The following is a 24,523-nucleotide window of genomic DNA, read 5'->3' on the forward strand; positions in this document are numbered from 1 at the left end:
TATTGTTTACACTCCCTTAGCCTTCACTATTGCCGTATTCCCCCGTCCTACTCCTTGTTGCCTCTGACCAGCAGGAGCAGACTGTGTCAGTAGAACTCTCTTTAGGAGGGTGTTACAGTACTTAGCACTATACACTGCTGTAGTTTGGTGTCCAGCTGTCACAGGACATCTTATGACTGAATGCTCTGTGAAAGTCTTAAAGACAGGTGGGACACAGGACATATACATAGGAGCTTGCCTTCCAGCAGTATCACCATCCATTCATGCAGAGAGTAACATATTACCTTGTGGTACTCTTTGGTCTGGATCAAAGGTACTCATGTATGTCATCTAAAAGCTAAATTAATAGGGGACAATGGCATCAAAGCCCAGGTGTAGAACTAGCCTATACTTACGTGGCTAGTCAGGTGTCGATGGACCAGGGGAAGGAAAAGTGGATTCAGAGGGAGCACTGGCTTTTCAGAAGTAGGAAGGAAGGCACTGGAGAAGCACAGTGGCTGAAGGGGTAAAGGGATAACCAAGTCAAGCATTTGTTGAACTCTCAGGACTAGTCTGGGAAGCAAAGGGCTGGTAGGGATGGAATTATGGGTGAGACCTAGTTGAGTAGAAGGGAAACTCTAACAGTTCCTGTCCTCTGCATTTGTGTGTGTGTATGCATGTGTCTTCCTTTGCCAGGGGAGCGCTCGGAGATGGTGCAGGACCGACTGCCGCTTATTGTGGGCTCAGCGCTCGGTGGTCTAGCCTTCTTGGTAATTGCTGCCATTGCCATCCTTGCCATCATCTTCAAGAGGTGAATTCTTTGACCTGCTCGTGTGCCAGTGCCTGCACTGCAGACAGTGGAACTTTCTTACCCCCGCTACATAACCCCATCCCAAGGGAAACAGCCTGATCTACATTTATCCAGATGTCCTTGAGATGCCATTTTCTAATTAAGGAAAGATCTTGCCCCGTTGCTCCTATCTGAGGAGCCTCTCTTTTGGTAAACCACTCAAATACTTAGCTGATATTTGGCTAGTTAGCAATAAGAACACAAGGGAAGCATTTTAAAGTTGGTGCTCAAAAGGTACTTAAATGCATCACTGTAAAGAAGTGACTAAATTGCATTTTAGGTAAGCAAGTGGAGAATTAAACAATGTAATGAAGAAGGACTGGTGGAATAAGTATTTAGATCCACCGATTTAGAAGGTGCTAAATACCCTTTAACCAAGGACCAAGAGACAATTCTCATTTGCTGAAGAATAAAACCCAAATACAACCCCAATGGTTCCATGGAACACTGACTCATAAAATATAGGTTAAAGAAAGCAAATACCACTTCCCATTTTGGGAAGAAAAAAGGGCATATAAATCAATGTAGAGATAATCTGTTAGGGCAGAAAAGAAGGACAGTAATTTTAAAAAGAAAGAGAGAAAAGTAAGGGTCGCTAGCAGAGCTGTGTAGAGGTACAAAAGTAAACAACGGGGGGTTTGTTATTTGAAGAAAAGAAACAGTCATTACCTGCTCCTTGAATTTACTGAGGTTTGGACTTAATCTCCTAGACTGTCAGTAATGGATTTCTGTATCTTTGCTCTACTCTGCCTCTGCACAAGAGGGACATTTTAGCTTTTTCTGCTGATCTAAAAAAATGTATAAACTACTTAACTTTAGAAAGTGACATCTAGTTTTAGTTATTTCTTTTTTGTTCTCTTCCCTTTTCTACATTTGTTTTCTCCTTCTGTGTATATTCTCTTTTAATATTTTTCTTTCTGGTAAGAAAAGAATTATCAAATATTGTTATATTTGCATTGTTGCCTCCTTTGTAGCTTTGAACTGTTAAAAATATAATTTCTTGTTACAGCTGGAAATGTGATACTATGTGCACAACTCAATAAAGCGTATATTTTTCTAAAAAAAACCCCAAAACCCAGAATAAATTACTATTACCAAAACTGTGTTGGGGAAAGACATTAATGGGTTTCTGTAAATGTATCTACATGAAAGGAAATATAAAAAATGGATTCATTTATACTTGAAGGATCATGTGCAATTAATAGACAGTGGTTCAGAAAGAGTGGAGATACCCAATTTCTATTTTAAATTTGTCCTTAGAAAATTAAGTTTGAAGATGTAGGAAATGAGGAACACCACATGAAATGAGGAGTTCTTTAAAAGGTTGAATATACGTAGAGTCAAATGCTATAATTTTAACTTGTTTTTGTAAATTGTTGGTACGCATGGTCCAGGCAATATACAATGTGAAACACTTACCTATTTTAGTTAGTTGGGGTTTTTTGTGATGGAAAACCACTAGTATGTCAGATAACCTATAAAAAACATGAATGTAGACCTGACTTTCAGATGCAATAGCAGAGGTAGAGCTATTAGGTACAGGCCCCCAGTAAAGCCAATTTCTTTCCACAACACAAAGAACAGATTTTGAAGGTAGAAAGATCTGTGTTTTTGCAATCTTAGCAGAATTTAAAGAGATTAGCCTGACAAGTAAGAGTAATACACAAAGTTTCCTGTAAGAATGACAGATTTAGTTCTGTTAGTAAAGAAAAGTAACATAATGTTCCATGATACTCTCTTCAGATGCTAATTGAATCAGCAGCTAGAAGGTCTTGTGCTGAAACAGCAAAGCATGAGTTGACACAAATCCATGCATACAGCAGGGATAGTACAGGATACCATAGGGTTTGATTTACAATCTGGTCTAATTAGTATGTTTTAGAAAAGATTGTAAACTAGCATGAATTGTACATTTTTGAAAAAAAAAAAAAAGAACACTGTTGGGAATAAAGGAAGTGACTTGAAAATGGAAAATATATTTAGAGCAAACTAAGAATAACAACTAGATCATGTGGGAAAAAATTGCTTGAATAACATACATTTAAGGAGAGAATGAAATCTGAGAAACGCCTGTGTTGAGAAGGACGTATGCTTACTGGAAATTAGATGCATAAATGCATTATGCAATAAATATTACAATAATAAAGACCATACCTGTTTTGATCTGCACATGCAAAAATCACATCATGGAACAGATTTCTGTCCATCTGGCTCTGTGTGGTTTGTTTTGGGTACTGTACTTATGAAAAGAATAGTCAAAGTAAATGCTTTTAAGAGACCAGGAGGAAAAATAAAGAAGAATTAATCTTTGGGGGAAATTTATACAAATAAAGCATTAGAGTAAATGGATCTTAGAATGTCTTTGAAGAACTTAAAAGGCATCACAGGAGATGGCTTAGATTAGTATTGAAAAGAATAATTAGTAGTAATTAAATGAAATTAAAATGCAAATTTAGCCTGAATAGCAAGAAAACTTCCAAGACAGTAATGTTAAACTGTCATTCTTTTTTTTCAGGATAGTGCTGGAGGCCCTATCTTTTGTCATATCTAAAGTGGGGATGCAAACTGGTGTAAAAACTGCCACATAGAAAACAAGCATGCACTGGTTACCAAGGGATGGGCAGGATCTTAACACCCATCTTCTGTCTCTAAATTCAAGGCTTCTCTGAGTCTTGCATTGAGAAGCCTGCCCCAACACCCTATGAGAGGCTCTTGTGTGTGTTTTGACTTTCCTTTCCTTTATATCCTGCAGTAAAAGGCGAGAGACTCCATATACAGACCGCTTGCAGCAGTATATCAGTGCACGAGGTAAGTGTTCTTGAACAACAGATGGCAACGACCTGTCTCTTTTCAGGACTCATTAACACCCATGTCTCTCAGGATTTGATTCTGGTGATGTTTTGGGCTGTCTCCTCCACTGCAGGACTTGGAGTGAAGTATTATATTGATCCTTCAACCTATGAAGATCCCAATGAAGCTATTCGAGAATTTGCCAAGGAAATTGATGTGTCCTTCATCAAGATTGAGGAGGTCATTGGATCAGGTAGTGTCAGAATCTGCAGATTTTGAAGTGCCTTCTTGTTCACCTTGAGACCTGACACACTACTGGCCTGAAATGGACCCAACCATGGTACATCAAGTGTCTCAGGATAGCTAACCTTCATTTTTACCAAAATTCATCTTAATCTACTTATCCTTAGATGCTGGCTCCAAACCAAGTTTAAAACACCCTTTGAAGACTCAGAGCTCTTCATTTGAAACCTGAAGATGTAGTTTCCAGCCTGACTGAATTCAGAGCCTTCATCAAGAACTTTACCTTAATCCAAACAGTCCTAGTAACCCTATTTCCAAGCAGCACCTGGAGTCTTCCATAGTAGAATGTTTTAGTGCACCTGACTAAAAATTTGCTGTGTTTCCTTACTTGAGGTGTGTTTCTTCCCTCCCTGACAGGAGAGTTTGGAGAGGTGTGCTTTGGGCGCCTAAAACACCCAGGGAAGCGTGAATACACAGTAGCTATTAAGACCCTGAAGTCAGGTTACACAGATGAACAGCGGCGGGAGTTCCTGAGCGAGGCCAGCATCATGGGGCAATTTGAGCATCCCAATGTCATCCATCTGGAGGGTGTGGTCACCAAGAGCCGACCAGTCATGATTGTCACAGAGTTCATGGAGAATGGATCACTGGATTCCTTCCTCAGGGTACCACAACCAGAGTCTCCCACAACCGTTACCTCTTCATCTTGCTGTGTGCCAGTCTCAGATCTGATAATTTTGCCTGTCCTTCCTCTTCACCCCTGTCTATAAGTCCTCAGTTGCCCTCTTCAGGTGCAATAGAAATAATAGCAAATTACCAGAGTAAGTGGTTTCGAGCCAACATGGTGAAAATATTCCAAAAGCTCACTCATCATATAAAATTTCTTCCGTATTTTAGACCTCTCCAGCTCAAATAATTAATGGTAAACAGTATTAAATTGTTTATCTTTGTACACAGCCTTCTAGTTCCTTATGTGCATGCTCCAAAGTTTGCCTTTCTAATAATGTTTTTCAGACTTTATTCCACTGAAAGTTTTTAAGTTTCAACATTGTAATGAAGTAATGAAACTTGTAGTTATTTTTGGACTCAGGGTTTCCAGTGTTTTTTCTAGTAATGAAACATAAATACAGACATTTTTGTAGTATAGATGCTTCACTTCTTTTTTTTACTGATTCAGATGCTAATACAACCACAAATGCTTTGGCAGGTACATTATGGAGAGCACATGAAACCATTGTGTAGAATTGCATAGAACCCATTGTAAAGATCTTAAAACAGTAAGAGCAGATTTATCTGCTCCCATTCATTTAGCCATCTTAATAGTTAATGAGACTAGGCATAGGATGCTAAAGGAGGATATGGCCATAAGATGAGATTTGTCTTCAGAAAAAGATCACCAGTGTCTGACTTCATTTGAGATTCATTGCCTTAAGCCCACCCTCCTTTCTTATTTGCTGTCCCTGAACCTTCAGGTTTTGGCTGAAGTTAAGATGTTCTCTAACTTCATAAATCAACGTTGTTACCTTGCTTTTTGTTAGTCTTCCCTGTTGGCTTCATGTTCTGTGGTCATAAAAGCCTATGTTTGCCTCCTCACTTGCAGCAGAAGGAGGGACAGTTCAGTGTGTTACAGCTGGTGGGAATGCTACGGGGGATTGCAGCTGGCATGCGCTACCTTTCAGACATGAACTATGTGCATCGTGACCTGGCAGCACGTAACATCTTAGTCAACAGTAACCTTGTGTGCAAGGTGTCAGACTTTGGTTTGTCCCGTTTTCTGGAGGATGATGCTTCAAATCCCACCTATACTGGAGCTCTGGTGAGTTACCACTATGGAGTGAGTTACTGTAGTGCTGCCATCTATAATTTTTTTCTGTGTTCCTCCTTGATTTGGTGTACCCCATCTTGAGACCAGAGAGACCAGTGGGGTAGAGTCTTCTATCTTGTGGGCTATCTGTTCCAAACCAGAAAAAAACCAAAAATAACTGAATATCTGATCCACTCCACCATGTGAAATGGAGTCTCAGTGCCGTTCTTTGTGGAATGATGGTGAATAGGACAAACCTCATAACCTGATGTAGGTGTTATCTTTCCTCTTTCATTAGCTTCTTACAGGAAGTGTAAAGGACTGAAGGGGTGATTGAAATCCTGTACTACCACACTTTGAGGAAAGATTTGGGTTTTTCCTGCAGAAAAGATAACTGGCATAAGTATATTTATGGACTTACAACCAACCATCAAATGAACTTAGTGCCTATGAAGGTCTGACACCTGTTATACATATCACAAAAGGGGTGGGAATGTAATAGGCAGGTTGAAACTTCCATTTGGTATGCAGACGATGAAGAATAATTCAGTCACTGGAAAGTTAAACAAGTTTTAGATGTATGTGTTTTGAAGAACCAGCACCTGAATGATATTTTTTCTGGCAGGTCATACCTGCAGTCAGAGAGGTCAGGATGGAAAGAGGAAGAAATTAATGCTAGCCACTCAGTGTATCTGTCCTTGGTGTTGCAGGCTGGGATTGTTTAAATGGCTGTATATTTCCAAGTGGTTGTGACTTTCAGGAGGATTTGACTATCTGGCACCTCTCAAATGCTGTAAAGAAGACTGTTGTGGTTTAACCCCAGCCAGCAACTGAGCACCACACAGCCGCTCACTCACTCCCCCCCCTCCGGTGGGATGGGGGAGAGAATCGGAAGAGTAAAAGTGAGAAAACTCATGGGTTGAGATAAAAAGTTTAATAATTTAAATATAATAATAATAGAATATACAAAGCAATTGATACACAGTGCAATTGCTCACCACTCACCGACCGATGCCGAGCCGGTCCCTGAGCAGCGGCCCCCCCGGCCAGCTTTCCTCCAGTTTGTATACTGAGCATGATGTCACATGCTATGGAATATCCCTTTGGCCAGTTTGGGTCAGCTGTCCTGGCTGTGCCCCCTCCCAGCTTCTTGTGCACCTCCAGCCTGCTCAGTCGGTAGAGCATGGGAAGCTGAAAAGTCCTTGATTTAGTGTAAGCGATACTAAAACATCGGTGTGTTATCAACATTATTCTCATCCTAAATCCAAAACACAGCACTGTACCAGCTACTAGGAAGAAAATTAACTCTATCCCAGCCGAAACCAGGACAAAGACATATAAAAGTTCAAATCATCATGGGGATTTGTAGCAGCAAGGGGGCATGATTCTGTTTTTTCATCTGTATTTGTCAATAGAACAAGGTGAAAACCTTCAACATAGTTTGAATTTAAACCAACAATGTCTACAAGACAGCATCAACTGGACTGGCACTCCATGCTCAGAGTTGTGTTGTGCTACTGGCATCTGATCAGTGATGTCATTTTCACAAATAGTCCTTATCTCACTAACATTCTGGTTGCTCTCTGATTTCTAGGGCTGCAAAATCCCCATCCGTTGGACTGCCCCTGAAGCTGTCCAGTATCGCAAGTTCACCTCCTCCAGTGATGTCTGGAGCTATGGCATTGTCATGTGGGAGGTCATGTCCTACGGTGAGAGGCCTTACTGGGACATGTCCAATCAGGATGTAAGTTTTAGAAGTGGTGACAATGTACATCTGCCTTTCTGTCTTGTATCAATTCAAGTAAAAGAAAGTCATACACCACCAAGTGATTGAAGCTTGTTTGTCTTTTATTTTCCCAGCTGTGATAAAGCTTTATTCTTCTTTTCCTGCAGGTAATTAATGCCATTGACCAGGACTATCGCCTGCCACCACCCCCGGATTGCCCAACTGTTTTGCACCTGCTGATGCTTGACTGCTGGCAGAAGGAGCGAGTCCAGAGACCCAAATTTGAGCAAATAGTCAGTGCCCTAGATAAAATGATCCGCAAGCCATCTGCCCTCAAAGCCACTGGCACTGGGAGCAGCAGGTGAGATGAGGATTTAGTGCATGATAGGGCTTGTCTCTGGGTAGGCATCATGAGGAAAAGAAAGCAGTAAATCAGGCTGTGGTATTTTTTCCAACCCTCTCATGTAAGACTGGGACCAAATAGGAAGGAAAAAAATAATTGGGGGAGAGGGTTAGAAGAACTGTATATCCTGATTCACTTAATGGGTGATGAGGAATTGTGAATGCTGAATGTGAGGAGGGATGAATCTCTTGATGAGGTGCACTGAGGATGAACATGAGTGAGGGATCTTAGGGAATGAAGGGAGGGACACATCTGGGTGCAGCTACACAAGATATTCTGTGATCACACAGTACTGTCACACAAGAGGTGATGAAGGAAGAGACCTTAGCTTATGGAGGGAAGGAAATCTGTAACTAAAACTAATCAGAACTGCAGCTTGCATCCCATATTTTCCCAACTGCATTTTGCAGCCTGATGGAACCGGAGGCGGGAGGTCAGCAAAGGAGAAGTCTCTGTGGGGGGTAAATGGCGCCAGGATTAGATGGCTGTTGGGCTGATGACGGAATTACATCCTGCTGGCCTGGAAGGTTTTTCCCTGTGGTTATAAACCTTGTCTCACTGCAATGTACTCCACAGCTGGGGGAGGGGAAAAGTGCCTAGTCATGCCCAGTTTACTAAAAAACAGCACATAAAGACAGTTATAGCTTTGGGACAGATTCACATGACAGGGAAAAGAGCAAATGCCGTGTGTAAACAGTCATTTCTTTGGCCTTTTGCTGCTATGCTTTTATCTGATGGGTGTTGGAGCTGAAACGCACTCATTCTCTCATAGGTTACTTTGATCCAAGGAGTGCATCTAGGAGAGGGAGAGCTAGTCACAAAGGTAAAAGGTTATAAGGTCTCATCTCTGTGCCTCAGAAACCTCCTCACTGCAACTCTTTGCCCAGCTAATAGGTCTAGACCCAGAAAGTGTGGAAATATCTGGGGCAACAAGAAGAAAATGTGCCTGAGAGAGTATGAAATGGGAAGGAAGGAAGGATCAATTTCTTGGGTTGGGTGGATTGTTTTCGGGCAGAAAAGGGAACACAGGTAGTCTAGAAACAGGCATCAAGGTGGGACTTTAGGAATCAGGGCATGAAGAACAAGTATCATTGTTGTGCTCCATTCTGTGCTCTTCAGAGGTTGCATTCTTTCCGTTTCATAACTCTGACCTTACTAGTGTGATAAGCTGATGTTGATAACTTGGGTTTTTAGAAACTGCCTCTTTTGCAGACCATCTCAGCCTCTCCTGAGCAACTGTCCTCCAGATTTCCCTTCACTCAGCAATGCCCATGAGTGGTTGGATGCTATCAAGATGGGCTGTTACAAGGAGAATTTTGACCAGGCTGGTCTGATTACATTTGATGTCATATCACGCATGACTCTGGAGTAAGTAGAGCAGCAGAGAGCAGAAGATACCAGACACTGATTTTTCCATGGAGAAAGTGAAAGCAGTCTGAGAAATATTTAGTAAGGGCTATATGGAGAATACATACACATGAAAAAGGAGAGGGAAGCCAGAGCAAAGTAGCTACTGTTTCTTACATCTTATTAGGGCCTCTGGACACCCTCCATACCACTGTACATTTGTAATCTGTTTCTATAAGCACTAGTACTGATCCCTTGTACACTACACAACATATTGTCAGTGTTGCAGAGAGACTGTTACATCAGAATGTTCATGACAGCTGCCACAGGTATAACCACTTTTAAGGAGATATGTAGAACCAGCCATACCATATACTGGGTTGAAGTGTTATGTAGAAGACAGGAGCCAGGAGAAGGACCATTCTTAGAATCACAGAATGGTTTGGGTTGGAAGGGACCTTTAAAGGTCATGTAGTCCAACCCCCCTGCCATGAGCAGGGACATCTTTCAGTAGATCAGGTTGCTCAAAGCCCCATCCAACCTGACTTTGAATGCTTCCAGGGATGGGGCATCCACAACTTCTCTGGGCAACCTGCTCCAGTGTCTCACCTCCCTTCCTTATATCCAATCTAAACCTATTCTCTTTCAGTTTAAAACCGTTGTCCCTTGTCCTGTCACTACAGGCCCTGGTAAAAAGTCTCTCTCCATCTTTCTTGTAAGCCCCTTTTATATATTGAAAGGCCACAATAAGATCTCCCTGAAGCCTTCTCTTCTCCAGGCTGAACAACCCCAACTCTGTCAGCCTTGCTTCATAGGAGAGGTGTTTCAGCCCTCTGATCATTTTCATGACCCACTTCCACTGCTTCTTTTTGTATCATAACCTACCAAGTTCTGCCGACACCCCCTCCACCTACACAAATTTGCCAAGCAAAAGCAGAGCCTTGTCAACTGTTTCTCAGACAAAGATACACATACACATACAGCCATACACATTGATTTGGATCTACAGGGAAATGGACTGGGACTGTTCAGAACAAGAAGCCCATTTTAACACCTTCCACATCCTCTATTCTCTTGCAGAGATATCCAGCGTATTGGCATCACCCTCGTTGGTCACCAGAAAAAGATTCTAAACAGCATCCAGCTCATGCGAGTCCATTTGAATCAGCTTGAACCAGTTGAAGTGTGATGTTTACACCATCCTTATTCCACTAGTCTCAAACTCTGGAAAGGTTCTGGGGAATTCAGAGGGATTTTCACTGTAAGAAAAAGAGATGTCAGTATGGTACTTGAAGACTTAATGCACCCAGAGAGTGCACACTACATGTCCTGTTCCATGAACAAAAACAAAGCCTTGCCATGATTTGAAAGCAGAGCTAAATAACTGGTGGCATTTAAATGTGGCTGACATCATACATTGGGAATGGGTTGGGGGAGGGAAGGTTATAATAACATGGGGAAGAGATGGAATAATAGCTTGGACAGATCACAAGCACCTGTTGCTTTTTCTCTGCCAACAAAAGGTATCAGACAATTTTACAAAGCCATTGGCAGGCTTTATCTGTGGCTGGGAGCCCAGCAAAGCTACAAAGACATAATAAAGACAACAAAAAAATTACCATTTTTTTCCAAAAGAATGCCATCGTGGTGTGAGAGAGTATTACTCAGATGGAGATGAGCATCAGGCTATCACTTGGTATTGCCAGCTTGGTCCGGAACTCAAGTTCCAGTTAGTGCACAATATGTGGTAAGCAATAAGACATGTCACCTGGTAAAGAGGTTGAGAGTAAAGGGCTCAAAATTCTATGCTGTTTCATGTGCAGTTCTTGGGTCTGCTCCATGATGCAGGAGAGAAACTTAATCCTTTGTGCTGACTCAAGGAACAGCAAGTCCTTGGTGCTACGCAACTCTATTTATGGGACTGCAAGAGAATGGAACAATAAGGATTCCTAGAATCCATCCTGCTGGATCTGCAAGTGGAGAGGGAAACAAATAGATTCTGGTCCTCACAAGCCCATTCTTGAGAGGAAAGGCATAATATTCTGATATTCTGAAATCCTGAGCACCCAGAATTTGGGTGGTGTTCTCTTCTGACCCCCTTATAGACATTGAAGAGCATGACAAAAAATTCTGAAGCCCTTTGCTGTTGAAAAATACTTGTTCTTTTTCTCACCCTAACCAGCTACATCAATGGGCACAGCTGGTTGAATATTGTTTCTGAAGAAAATGCAGACCTGCAGTAGTCAACTCCAAATCGACAATTGGAACAAGGGAGGTGAAACTCTTTCACAAGTTCTTGTTAAGAGTGATCAGGGAAGGGTACCAGTCCCACAAGTCACTTCAGTCCTTAAAAGGGAATAACAATGTCCTTGGGATCAACTATGTAGTCTGGTAGAGGTGCATGAGGGTGACCAGAATGACAGAGTTTATGTCTCCCTTCAGACAGACTAGTACCTGCTTAAGGAAAGATCTTCTTTGAGGGGGAGCAGAGCTTCAGGACTGTATCTCTATATCTATCCCTATGCAGGAGTATGAAAACATGAAGCTGAGCTTGAGAGAAAAACTCATAAACTATACAGTTGTCCACCTCACCACCACATAGGAAGGGAAATGGAAATGGCCTTGTTAAGCAAGACCCCAGTGAAGACATTACGTAAAAAGATACCTTCCTTGTGTCTAGAGAGGAAATAACCCTAGCTGTTGTGATCTGTGCCCATCTGTTGGCTCACTCTGAACTAGTCATGAACTAATTGTATTTCTCCAGCTGTCAAGGTTAGAATAGCATGACTTCTGCAGATACTACTCCTGTACAGATTTAAGGATTCCCCCAGTCAACCCAGCAACTGAAGACTGAGAAGGCACGTTTAATAGTTATTGAAGAGTCCCATAATATAATAGGAGGTGCTCCAGAATAGTTGCACTAGAATAGCCAACACAGTTCAGACTCTATTACACCATTAGAGCAACTTTATTGTTAATTTTTTTTTAGTTGAAGAGAGAGAATAGCAGTGCATTCTTTCAAGATACAAAAAAGTCAGTACAAAAAAAATACAACGAAACAAGACTAAAACATTCACAGCAGTACAAAGAGGGTGTGAAGATTAAATAAAAACCACATCAGACTAGAGGGAGTCCTACCCTAGAAAATTTGAGTCTGTTGCTTTTTAAGGGGTTTCTACAAACCTGAAATACTCACAGATCCAGTTACATGTATGCTGACTGTCAGCTCCACCTACAGCATCTGAGACTGAACAAGTGGTGTCCTCTTCAGAAAGCATATTGAGCACAAGATGTTGAGGGGAATCTGTGGTCTCTAGCACCTTCTATATGTATTCACCAGAGGACAACAATGCATGTATGCATATTCATACATGAGTGTATTCTAGAAATTCTGTGGGCCATTTGGGGAGACATAGCAGGCTATGTTTTCCGTGCCTTGGGTGGTCAAGATTAGCGGAGAAATTAGTGATCTAGTTCAATTCTTATGGCCTCTTTTCAGCGTAGTGAAAAATTATATGCAGAAAATACATTCTCTCTCTTAATGTGATGGGAAACAAAATGGGAGCCTTGTCTGAATCTCATACCAATGACAATGAGGTCTAATAGCCCCTTATGGGGAGCTGCAGTGAAATTAATTGCTCGGTGGGAGTTCAGGCAGTAGGACATTTACTTTTGCATATGAAGTCTATGGCAGTTGTTTTCACAGTCAGAGGAAAGGGATTTACTCGCTATACCAAGGCAGGCGAGTAGTGATTGGACATCATAGGTCTCTTCTTCCTCCTGTTCTAAGGCAAGGTTGAAATGTCCCTATGATAGTTCCAAGGGGTCAAGTGTCAAGATATCCTGGCTGTGGCTAGAACTGCACAGGGACAGGCTGGGGGTCACAGATGGAGTGCAAAAAAAACCCTCTTCTGTAAGAAGTCTCCCCATTCTCTTTATTCCCAGGGTGTTCCCTATTTTCAGAGTACTTCATCTATAATCGGGGATGCAAAGCTGTCACAATGCATCTTGTGTTATTTGTTGTCGTGCCGGTCCTCAACTCTGCAAGCATGGAGGAAAGGCAGTCCTGGCAAAAGCATTGGAAATACACTGATCTCACTTTTTTCAATCTTATGTGAAAGCAGAAATTCTACATTGTTTCCACAGATGTCATCTGGGATGTCCTGCAGTATATGAGCACCCTCAACAGGTAGGGATGAGAATCAGGAGGGAAAGGAGTGGGGTTCACCTAGGCACCTGATATGTGTCCTTCACCAGAAGAGTGAGAAACAGTGCAAAAATGTCTTACAGAGCCATATTCTTTGCCAGAGAAGCAATGGGAGATTAACAAGTTATTGCCCACATTTACTCTATATGATATCTATAATACGCAGTGCATAAGAAGACTGAGAAAATTAAATGCACAGGTATCAATGTGTAGACCTTCATGAGGGCATTAGGCATTCGTATGAAAACTCAGAAGAGTCATACCTATAGTTGGAAAGAATATATTGCAAAGACTAATAGCTTTTCTGCTTGAACACGCAACATTTCACTATCTGGAAACAGGAAGAAACTTCACCTTAAGGCAAGCTGTTTTGTAATTATTCCTGATGAGGTTCCTTGTACCTGCCTTTTTGGTGTCCGTTGCTGGACAGTCTCCCAGACAGACAATGGGGTCTGCACCAGTATGTCAATTAATGTATTGTGCTGCCAAAGAGCACGTCAGGCAAGCAAGTTCACACCTATGCTGCTTCAGCAGCCAAGTGGAATTCTCAGCCAGGAGCTACATGTCTGGACACCCCTTGCCTCACTAAGCCATGGCATGTTTATGTCAAAAGCAGGCCCTAATCACGCAGAGTATTCAAAGACAAGCACGTAAGCTAAGATTTTTGCACCCATGCCTGAAATGATGTTGAGGAAAGGTTCAATGACACTATGACTTACACAGTGATTTCTATGTTTGGCACACAAGTATCCTCAGTGCATGTGCAGATGATATGGCTTGCAGTCCCTATTTTTTGTTTAGTTTGTTTTTTAAAATTCAAGGATGTAATCTCAGTGCATACTTTGACAGCACTGTATTAGGGCTAGTTGAGGGAGCACAAGCTGCTTAGTGCCACTGAAGGAGAGATGAAAGAATCTGTCTGTTTAGTACGAATATATTGAACACCTAGGACTATCTAGAAAGAAGGAAGCTGCTGTAGCTTCCTTAGTCCCAGGCAATTCACATGTTATTAAGCTGAATGAAACCTCTGGGTGTGGTGGGAAATGATGAGCAACACCAAGGAACTTAACTTTAATAAGGAAACGAAAGTTAATAAGCAAACGAAAGTAGAGCTGTCCTCACCACTGGATCTTCTTTGGTCGGGGATTCCAGCCAACGAATCTACCTGGGGGCTAGTCTAAGTGAAGGTAACCAGCTTGAATCCATCCTGCCTTTGGCACACTTTCTCATCAGTCAGCTACACAGCTCTTACACATACAGGTGCAGCTAAGCAGTAGATTTGGGTTCAGGACAAAACCAATTCTTTCTCTTCCTTGAAACCAGCTGATGCTAGAGGGGGCAATGCAATGAGCTGTTCACATGTATTCCATGCTAGCAACTATTCATGAATATTGAGCATCCTAAGAATTGTAGATCCCATGTAAATTTGAATCTCTGGATATCATCAAAAGACAGCATGGAAAAGCAAACCTCATGTCCTACGAAAAAGCTAGTCTAATCCTTCACTTTTCAAATCTATATGGAAAAAATGGCACGTCCCTCAGAATTTACATTTTGTTGTGGCATTCAAGGTCATCATGCTCTGTATATGAAGCTGTTCCACTTTTGTGTTACTGAAAGGGCTGCACTGAGCTAATGAGAAATCATTGTGTCTTCTAGAGCTTGCCGTTTTGTAACTCGGACCTGTTCAAAGAGGAATTGCTCCCCCTGGTGTTCTACCTGAAACACAGAAGAGCAGGCTTAACTGTCCTCAGAAAGCCTTGTAGCTTATATATGTTATCTCCCTTTTCTGGGTGATGAGAAAACTCTCTTCCTGAAATAGTCTCAGTTGAAACATGCAGATTCATGAAGACATACCAAGATTTCTTTCTAGTTTCTGCCATGACCTTTGTTCCTTGAACGAACAGAGTAATGTGGTCTTTTAGTCAACTGCTGTAAGAGCAGGTCACAAGTATGAGTACAATGGGTTGGCATCTTGGCATCTATGTCTCAGCTAGTTAATAGAGTTTGGTCTGTTATTTATGTCTCTTATACAAGACCAAGTGCACTTAGCTGACAGCAATAATGCTGTTTGCTTCTGAAAATTAATCCCTTAAATTCAGGCCATGCTGAGTAAAGTTGGATTTTTTTCTAGTTTACAGTGGCACTAGAAATTATACATGCTGCTGGCTAAAACTAGAATTTTAGTTACATCTATGCAACTCTCTCTCTCACTGCATTTTGGTAACTTTTATACAAACCTACTACTGTCCATGCATTTGGACAGCTGTAACAGATTGATCATTTATAAACAATTCTGTTGCTGAGAACAGACTCTAGTCCTTTTTGAACCATATTGACTCTGCAAGTGAACAGGAGATTAAAAATAAGAAGATCAGGTTTATTCAGAGAAGTCAGCTAGTTTGACAGATATGAATGAGAAGGCACTATCTGAAATAACCTATTTAAAAATAGATCTATTACTGCTGCTCTATTAAAAAGGACAGTAATTATAATATACCCTAATGTCTCTACTATAAGTTAAGTTGCAAAACTGTTGCTATTTTAACCTGTCATCTCTGCAGACTTATAACAAGAACAAACTAACAACAACAATAGCAATGATCATGATAAACAAATGTGTTTTTCCCTAATGAAGAGAATTACAGTAAAAATAGCCGTAGTCCAACAGCTTGGTTGCCTGTGATTTGTACTGAGAAGCAATGTATTATTTTGACAGGAGAAATATTATTGCAAACTGAAAGATCAGTCTATCAAACCTCTCAATTAGGAAACTAAATGTCAGCTTAGGGACATACTTAGGGTCATGTGAACAGCTGCTTAACTGCATGCACATAGAACTTAGTGAGGATGTAATGTTTATTGTTAGGACTGCTAGGCTGTTTTTATTCAAATTTAGGATGCTTTTTAGACCTCTCTAGGAAACAGTACTAAGTTATTAAGCTTGAATCCATTAAGTTATTATAGTTATTAAGCTAGCACTGAGGATCTTAGGTTGAGTAGCTTCATGCAAATATATATCATAAAATCAATAAACCGTTCTTGAGACTCCTCTTATCCAGCCACAATCAGAATGCAGCACAATTGGCAAGCTGAAGTCTTAAGTTCAGCTTTCAGTACCACAAACCTAGGTATGGTCCATTTTCTTATGGCTGTGAGATGAAAGAAAAGCCATCTTTCCTTCAGAAAGGAATCTGCTATGCTTTTTGTGTGAGAGCAATAATATCCACCCTTAATCTTTGTTTGACAAGGTCAAACAATGTGAGGTAATTTCCATGCCACCTCGGTATCATCCCAAGACACTTAGGTAGGACATAGGAATTGTTTAAAGGAGTGCAATTCAGGAGTGGGAGTGAATGGAAAAGAATTGGATGATGCTCAAGATTAAGCACGAAGAGGCATTTTCTAACAGTGGTGGTTTATGGGGCTGTGATTATGCTGAGATATTACTTAGGACCCTTTAAGATGCGCTCCTCACTTCATGATGTGAGTGTGTTCCTCACTTTGTGATGAAATGTAGATAAAAATTCTCTACTTGAGGTATGGGAGTGGGACCTAATATTATAGAATCATAGAATGGTATGGGTTGGAAGGTACTTTAAAGATCATCTAGTTCCAACCCCCCTGCCATGGTCAGGGATATCTTCCACTAGCCCAGGTTGCTCAAAGCCCCATCCAACCTGGCCTTGAACGCTTCCAGGGATGGGGCATCCACAACTTCTCTGGGCAACCTGCTGCAGTGCCTCACCACTCTCATAGTGAAGAATTTCTTCCTTATATCTAATCTAAATCTTTTTCAGTTTAAAGCCATTACCCCTTGTCCTATCTCTACATGCCCTTGTAAAAAGTCCCTCTCCAGCTTTCTTGTAGGCCCCCTTCAGGTACTGGAAGGCTGCTATAAGGTGTCCCCAAAGCCTTCTCTTCTCCAGGCTGAACAACCCCAACTCTCTCAGCCTTTCTTCACAGGAGAGGTGCTCCAGCCCTCTTGGTTATCTTCATGGCCCTCCTCTGGACTTGGTCCAACAGGTCCATGTCCTTCTTATGTTGGGGGCCCCAGAGCTGAACGCAGTACTCCAGATGGGGTCTCACAAGAGCAGAGTAGAGGGGGAGAATCACCTCCTTTGACTTGCTGGTCACGCTTCTTTTGATGCAGCCCAGGATACGATAGCTTTCTGGGCTGCGAGCGCACATTGCCGGGTCACGCTGAGCTTCTCATCAACCAACACCCCCAAGTCCTTCTCCTCAGGGTTGCTCTCAATCCATTCTCTGCCCAGCCTGTATTTGTGCTTGGGATTGCCCCAACCCATGTGCAGGATCTTGCACTTGGCCTTGTTGAACTTCATGAGGTTCGCATGGGCCCACCAAGCCTGTCCAGGTCCATCTGGATGGCATCCCTTCCCTCCAGCATGTCGACCGCACCACACAGCTTGGTGTCGTTGGCAAACTTGCTGAGGGTGCACTCAATCCCACTGTCCATGTCGCTGACAAAGATGTTAAACAGCACCGGTCCCGATACTGACCCCTGAAGAATGCCACTCATCACTGGTCTCTCCTTGGACAATGAGCCTTTGACCGCAACTTTTTGAGTGTGACCATCCAGCCAATTCCTTATCCACCGAGTGGTCTATCTGTCAAATCCGTGTCTCTCCCAATTTAGAGACAAGGATGTTGTGTGGGACAGTGTCAAATGCTTTGCTCAAGTCCAGGTAGATGACATCAGTTGCCTTTCCCTTATCCACCAACGCTGTAACCCTCTCGTAGAAGGCCACCAAATTTGTCAGGCACAATTTACCCTTAGTGAAGCCATGTTATGGCTGTCACCAATCACCTCCTTATTTTCCATGTGCCTTAGCATAATGTAACAAGGTTTTTAAAACTCTATCTTTTCCCTGGTTCTTGTCCAGCTTTAGATTTCAGAAATGCACATCAGATCCCAACAATTCCATCCTACATTATGTTGCTTGTTTCAGTGGGTCTGACTTCTTAGAACAGAGTAGTCCTTCCTGATGGGTTTACACATGTGAATTTACTGTGTTTAGTTGTCTACTCTAACGGAATTTACCTGAGATTCCGTCTGTCCCCTAGACCATATTTCTGGACATAGATTCCAGAGCGAGGACAGAGGCATCATGGAAGCTTCCTCTCCAGCATGACAGTAGTAGCAACAACCTGCAGTAAATAAATATATAAATAAGTAAATATTTGCAGGCATTGAGGGATGCAGAAAGAAAGGAAATAGAGTATTTTCATAGTTGTCATGAGACCAATTTAGCAAAGATAAAATCCACACTTCTAATCACCTTTGAATTCATGAAACATTTACATGTACTTCTCATCTAGCCCTACCTTTGCTCGTAAGAATTCAGTTCTTCCCTCTTCTCAGCTGAACATGCCTCACTTGTCAATGCCCCAACTCTGCTCCTTCCAGGACTGGCAAGGAGTCTGTCTGTTCCAACACACTCTTCATAATTCACAACGGGGAGCTACATAGCTGAACAGTTTTCTCACCTGTGCTCTCCAAAGCTCATCCTGCTCATGAACCACTCCCCAGTGGGTGCCACCCATCATGGCAATGAGCAAGTTGAGCATAAGGAGCAATAACAGGAAAGGCTGAATAAGTAGAATCATAGAATCATTGAGGTTGGAAAAGACCTCTAAGATCATCGAGTCCAACCGTCAACCCAACACCACCAGGCCCACTAAACCATGTCCCTAAGCGCCTCATCTACACGTCTTTTAAATACCTCCAGGGATGGGGACTCCACCACTTCCCTGGGCAGCCTGTTCCAATGTTTCACCACTCTTTCAGTAAAGAAATTTTTCCTTACATCCAATCTAAACCTCCCCTGCCGCAACTTGAGGCCATTTCCTCTCGTCCTATCGCTTGTTACTTCGGAGAAAAGACCAACACCCACCTCGCTACAACCTCCTTTCAGGTAGTTGTAGAGAGCGATGAGGTCTCCCCTCAGCCTCCTTTTCTCCAGGCTGAACAGTCCCAGTTCCCTCAGCCGCTCCTCATAAGACTTGTGCTCCAGACCCCTCACCAGCCTCGTTGCCCTTCTCTGGACACGCTCCAGCACCTCAACGTCCTTCTTGTAGTGAGGGGCCCAAAACTGAACACAGTATTCGAGGTGCGGCCTCACCAGGGCCGAGTACAGGGGCACAATCACTTCCCTACTCCTACTGGCCACACTATTGCTGATACAGGCCAGGATGCCATTGGCCTTCTTGGCCGCCTGGGCACACTGCCGGCTCATGTTCAGCCGGCTGTCGACCAACACCCCCAGGTCCTTTTCCGCCAGGCAGCTTTCCAGCCACTCTTCCCCAAGCCTGTAGCACTGCATGGGGTTGTTGTGGCCGAAGTGCAGGACCCGGCACTTGGCCTTGTTGAACCTCATACAGTTGGCCTGGGCCCATCCATCCAGCCTGTCCAGGTCCCTCTGCAGAGCCTTCCTACCCTCGAGCAGATCAACACTCCCGCCCAACTTGGTGTCGTCTGCAAACTTACTGAGGGTGCACTCAATCCCCTCATCCAGATCATCAATAAAGATATTAAACAAGACCGGCCCCAGTACTGAGCCCTGGGGAACACCGCTCGTGACCGGCCGCCAACTGGATGTAACTCCATTCACCACAACTCTCTGGGCCCGGCCGTCCAGCCAGTTTTTGACCCAGCGCAGAGTCCACCTGTCTAAGCCGTGAGCCGCCAGCTTCTCTAGGAGAATGCTGTGGGAGACAGTGTCAAAGGCCTTGCTGAAGTCCAGGTAGACCACATCCACAGCCTTTCCCTCATCCACTAGGCGGGTCACCTGGTCATAGAAGGAGATCAGGTTGGTCAAGCAGGACCTGCCTCTCATGAACCCGTGCTGGCTAGGCCGGATCCCCTGGTTGTCCCGCTCATGCCTTGTGAGCGCCCTCAAGATGAGCCGCTCCATAATCTTCCCCAGCACCGAGGTCAGGCTGACAGGCCTGTAGTTCCCCGGATCCTCCTTCCGGCCCTTCTTGTGGATGGGCGTCACATTGGCAAGCCTCCAGTCTTCCGGGACCTCCCCCGTTAACCAGGACTGCTGATAAATGATGGAGAGCGGCTTAGCGAGCACCTCCGCCAGCTCCCTCAGCACTCTCGGGTGGATCCCATCCGGCCCCATAGACTTGTGAGCGTCCAGGTGGCATAGCAGGTCATTGACTGCTTCCTCCTGGATTACGGGGGGTTCATCCTGCTCGCCGTCCCCGTCTTCCAGCTCAGGGGGCCAAGTACCCTGAGGATAACTGGTCTGCCTGTTAAAGACTGAGGCAAAGAAGGCATTAAGTACCTCAGCCTTTTCCTCATCCTCAGTGACAATGTTCCCCCTTGCATCCAATAAAGGATGGAGATTCTCCTTGGCTCTCTTCTTGTCATTAATATATTTGTAAAAACTTTTTTTGTTGTCTTTAACGACAGCGGCCAGATTGCGTTCTAGCTGGGCTTTTGCCTTTCTCATTTCCTCTCTGCACGACCTAACGAGATCCCTGTACTCTTCTTGAGTCGCCTGCCCCTTCTTCCACAAGCGGTAAACTCTCCTTTTTTTCCTGAGTCCCAGCAAGAGCTCCCCGTTCAGCCAGGCCGGTCGTCTTCCCCGCCCATTCTTCTTACGGCGTACAGGGACAGCCTGCTCCTGCGCCTTTAAGACTTCCTTCTTGAAGATCGTCCAGCCTTCCTGGACCCCTTTGCCCTTCAGGACCGTCTCCCAAGGGACTCTCTCAACCAGCGTCCTGAACAGGCCAAAGTCCGCCCTCCGGAAGTCCATGGTTGCAGTTTTGCTGCCCCCCCTCCTTACTTCACCAAGAAGCGAGAATTCTACCATTTCATGGTCGCTAAGCCCAAGACGGCCTCCGACCACCACATCTCCCACCAGTCCTTCTCTGTTAGTAAACAGCAGGTCGAGCGAGGCACCTCCCCTGGTAGGCTCACTTACCAGCTGTGTCAGGAAGTTGTCTTCCACACACTCCAGGAACCTCCTAGACTGCTTCCTCTCTGCCGTGTTGTATTTCCAGCAGACATCCGGGAAGTTGAAGTCCCCCACGAGAACAAGGGCTAGCGATTGAGAGACTTCTGCCAGCCGCTTATAGAACGCTTCATCCGCCCCTTCATCCTGGTTGGGTGGTCTATAACAGACTCCCAGCAGGATATCTGCCTCGTTGGCCTTCCCCCTCATCCTTACCCATAGACACATAAGCCTTTCACAATTGAGTTCTTTGGCTGCTAGGACAGCCAGATCCTTCTGACATAAATGTTTTTTAGGAAATCCATTCTATGTAGATCAAATGTGCACTCCTTTTTTCCCAGCTGTCAAGGACTAGCCTTAGATGAGAGTTTTCAAGAAATGGAACTTTATATTGGTATTTCACAATGCTAAGCAGTCTTTCATCAGTATTATCAATCTATTCTGCAAAATAATAGACCATGAAATGGTCCATAGGTCAAGTCTGGACCACATAAGGTCCATTTTATCAGAGCTTTGCTATCCAAATCTCAAACCGAATAGTCACAAGAACCACCTGAATTAAGGAAGATATATAAGTGTCTGCCACTTCTTCCCCAGACAGTTTTCCTTTGCTTGTTCAGGACCTCCTTGTCAGAAGAATCAGGCATCTAGCTAGTCCTGACTTGTAAGCCCTTCTTAAACACAGTGAGGACTGAACCCATGGCTTCAATTTTCTGACACTCCAAGGGCAGAGGAGTCCCAAATTCTGGGCCATACTGCTAATGCATTTTTTTAATTAGAATTAAGGATTTACAAAGATAAAATGTCAAAACAAGGAAAGCAATCCAGAATTTTTGTCTCTGTCACCTAAAAATGTAATGGCCTTATCAAAAGTAGGCCTTACCACCTGCCAAATATTTGTTCATGACTGCTGTTTTGTATCCTATCAATTTTTCCATGCCTGCTTTGGTTTGTTAGGTATATTCAGAGAGTACCTATCAGATCAGGTCCCTTACAAGGTATAGTCAGAACAAAGCTAGACTTGAGATAAACGCTGTCACATATGTGTGATCTGATGGGTAAGCATAGCAGCAGTATCCTAGGAACTAAAATAACTCAGTCAACAAAATCTTAAACAACTACATCCTCTTACCTATATAGATCACGTGGGGGAACTATGGATCACAGGCTTGGACATTTAGGTGTTAAAGTCTTTTAGTGGATCTAGTTGCTCATGCTGTAAAATTATCCTGTAATTTATTGTATAACTAATGACACTGTGCTGTTGGGGTTGCACAGGACTGCAGTGTATGTGTTCCATCATAGCAACTCAATGTTTTGTCCACACATCACTTGGGATCTGTGATCCCATTCACATGGGAACTTACCATGTGAATCATCTAGTCTTTTAATGTGATGATAGAAATAAAAAATAACCTGCACCCCTTCCAGTCCTATTTTCAAATTGATCCATATAATCAAGATCCCACAATACTGAACTACTCTTAAGTTCTTAAGTAATGGTATCATTAATATCATAGTCATCAATCTACCCTGCTTTTTCACTTTCTGGCATACCAAGTCAAATCAAGGGTCCATTCTTGGATCTGTTCTGTCTTGTTTGACCATCTGGTTAGATGGCAGCATAGGTAAAATGAAGTATAGATTTATCCCTAATCCCATGAATGTAAACTGGAGAACTAATTTCATTTTCTTCAGGTTTGTAGTATACCAGTGAATAACATACTGAATATTTTTCACTCTGAGGATGAAAAGTACCATCCAAATGATCCAGTAGGTGGACTCTAATACACTGACAGCAAAATAACTTGATGTTCTAAATCAACATGTTGAAGTATCTGTAAGAGAGGTGGTTGCAAAATAAGACTGTTTCCTGCTCCATCAAATTGTTTTTCTATTTATGCCATAAATCATAAACATCAATAGCCATATTATAGCAGTATCACAGTCAACATTTTTATTTATGCAAATGCAGAACTTTTAAAATATTATTTTTAGAATGTTTTCCCTAATAAAGGGAAAATGGCATGCTTTTCCAAAAACGTCACCTCTTAGGGTTACCTATAGGCAAGAAGCTAAACCATTCCACCAATACCCAGATATGGAAACCAGATCCGGTAGACTGATACTCTATTCCAACTTAGTGACTCTCTCTGCCATGGTGACCATTGAAAGTGATTGCCGTTAGCTTGTGCCATTTGAAGAAACTTACTTCTCCCTTACCGATAATGTTCCCTCTCTAATTCTACCACTGTTGTTCCCAATTCAAGAACTAGCTCTGGTCCCTCAATTTCAAGCACCATATCATAGAATCATAGAATCATAGAATGGTTTGGGTTGGAAGGGACCTTTAAAGATCATCTAGTCCAACTGCCCCTGCCATGAGCAGGGACATCTTTCAGTAAACCAGGTTGCTTAAAGCCCTGTGCAACCTGACCTTGAACACTTCCAGGGATGGGGCATCCACAACTTCTCTGGGCAACCTGCTCCAGTGTCTCACTACTCTCATCATAAAAAATTTCTTCCTTATGTCCAATCTAAACCTACCCTCTTTCGGTTTAAAGCCATTGCCCCTTGTCCTGTCTCTACACACCATGGTAAAAAGTCTCTCTCCATCTTTCTTGTAAGCCCCCTTTATATATTGAAAGACCACAAGGTGGTCTCCCTGGAGGCTTCTCTTTGCCAGGCTGAACAACCCCAACTCTCTCAGCCTTTCTTATAAGAGAGGTGTTCCAGCCCTCTGATCATTTCTGTGGCCCTCCTCTGGACCCACTCCAACAGGTCCAGTCTTTCTGGGGACCCCAGAACTGGATGCAGTACTCCAGGTGGGGTCTCACGAGAGTGGAGTAGAGGGGCAGAATCACCTCCCTCGACCTGCTGGCCACGCTTCTCTTGATGCAGCCCAGGATACGATTGGCTGTCTGGGCTGCAAGCACACATGGCTGGCTGACATACAATTTTCAACTTTATGATGTTCACATGGGGACACTCCTCAAGCCTGTCCAGGTCCCTGTATGGCATCCCTCCCCTCAAGCATATCAACTGCACCACTCAGTTTGGTGTCCTCCGCAAACTTGATGAGGGTGCACTCAATCCCACTATCAATGACATATTGATGAATGTATTAAATAGTATTGGTCCCAGTACAGACCCTTGAGGGAAACCACTCGTTACTGGTTTCCACTTGGA

General features: G+C 43.2%; 1 protein-coding gene across 5 annotated transcripts in view; it reads left to right on the forward strand.

The window, feature by feature from the left end:
• Positions 1-24,523, forward strand: part of LOC143164159 (ephrin type-B receptor 5) — a 113,540-nt gene that overhangs the window by 74,448 nt on the left and 14,569 nt on the right. For 4 of the 5 annotated variants that reach the window (XM_076346384.1, XM_076346402.1, XM_076346393.1 and 1 more), the window contains 9 exons: positions 676-790; positions 3,582-3,637; positions 3,753-3,872; positions 4,280-4,527; positions 5,463-5,678; positions 7,261-7,410; positions 7,560-7,753; positions 9,008-9,163; positions 10,223-10,948. In XM_076346384.1, coding sequence (XP_076202499.1) covers positions 676-790; positions 3,582-3,637; positions 3,753-3,872; positions 4,280-4,527; positions 5,463-5,678; positions 7,261-7,410; positions 7,560-7,753; positions 9,008-9,163; positions 10,223-10,331 — 1,364 coding nt within the window. In that variant the 3' untranslated portion in view covers positions 10,332-10,948. Of the gene's footprint in view, positions 1-675; positions 791-3,581; positions 3,638-3,752; positions 3,873-4,279; positions 4,528-5,462; positions 5,679-7,260; positions 7,411-7,559; positions 7,754-9,007; positions 9,164-10,222; positions 10,949-24,523 lie in introns of those variants that run through there. The other variant, XM_076346413.1, reaches the window with a different exon arrangement.

The sequence above is a fragment of the Aptenodytes patagonicus genome, chromosome 1, assembly GCF_965638725.1.
Source record: "Aptenodytes patagonicus chromosome 1, bAptPat1.pri.cur, whole genome shotgun sequence".
NCBI lineage: Eukaryota > Metazoa > Chordata > Aves > Sphenisciformes > Spheniscidae > Aptenodytes > Aptenodytes patagonicus.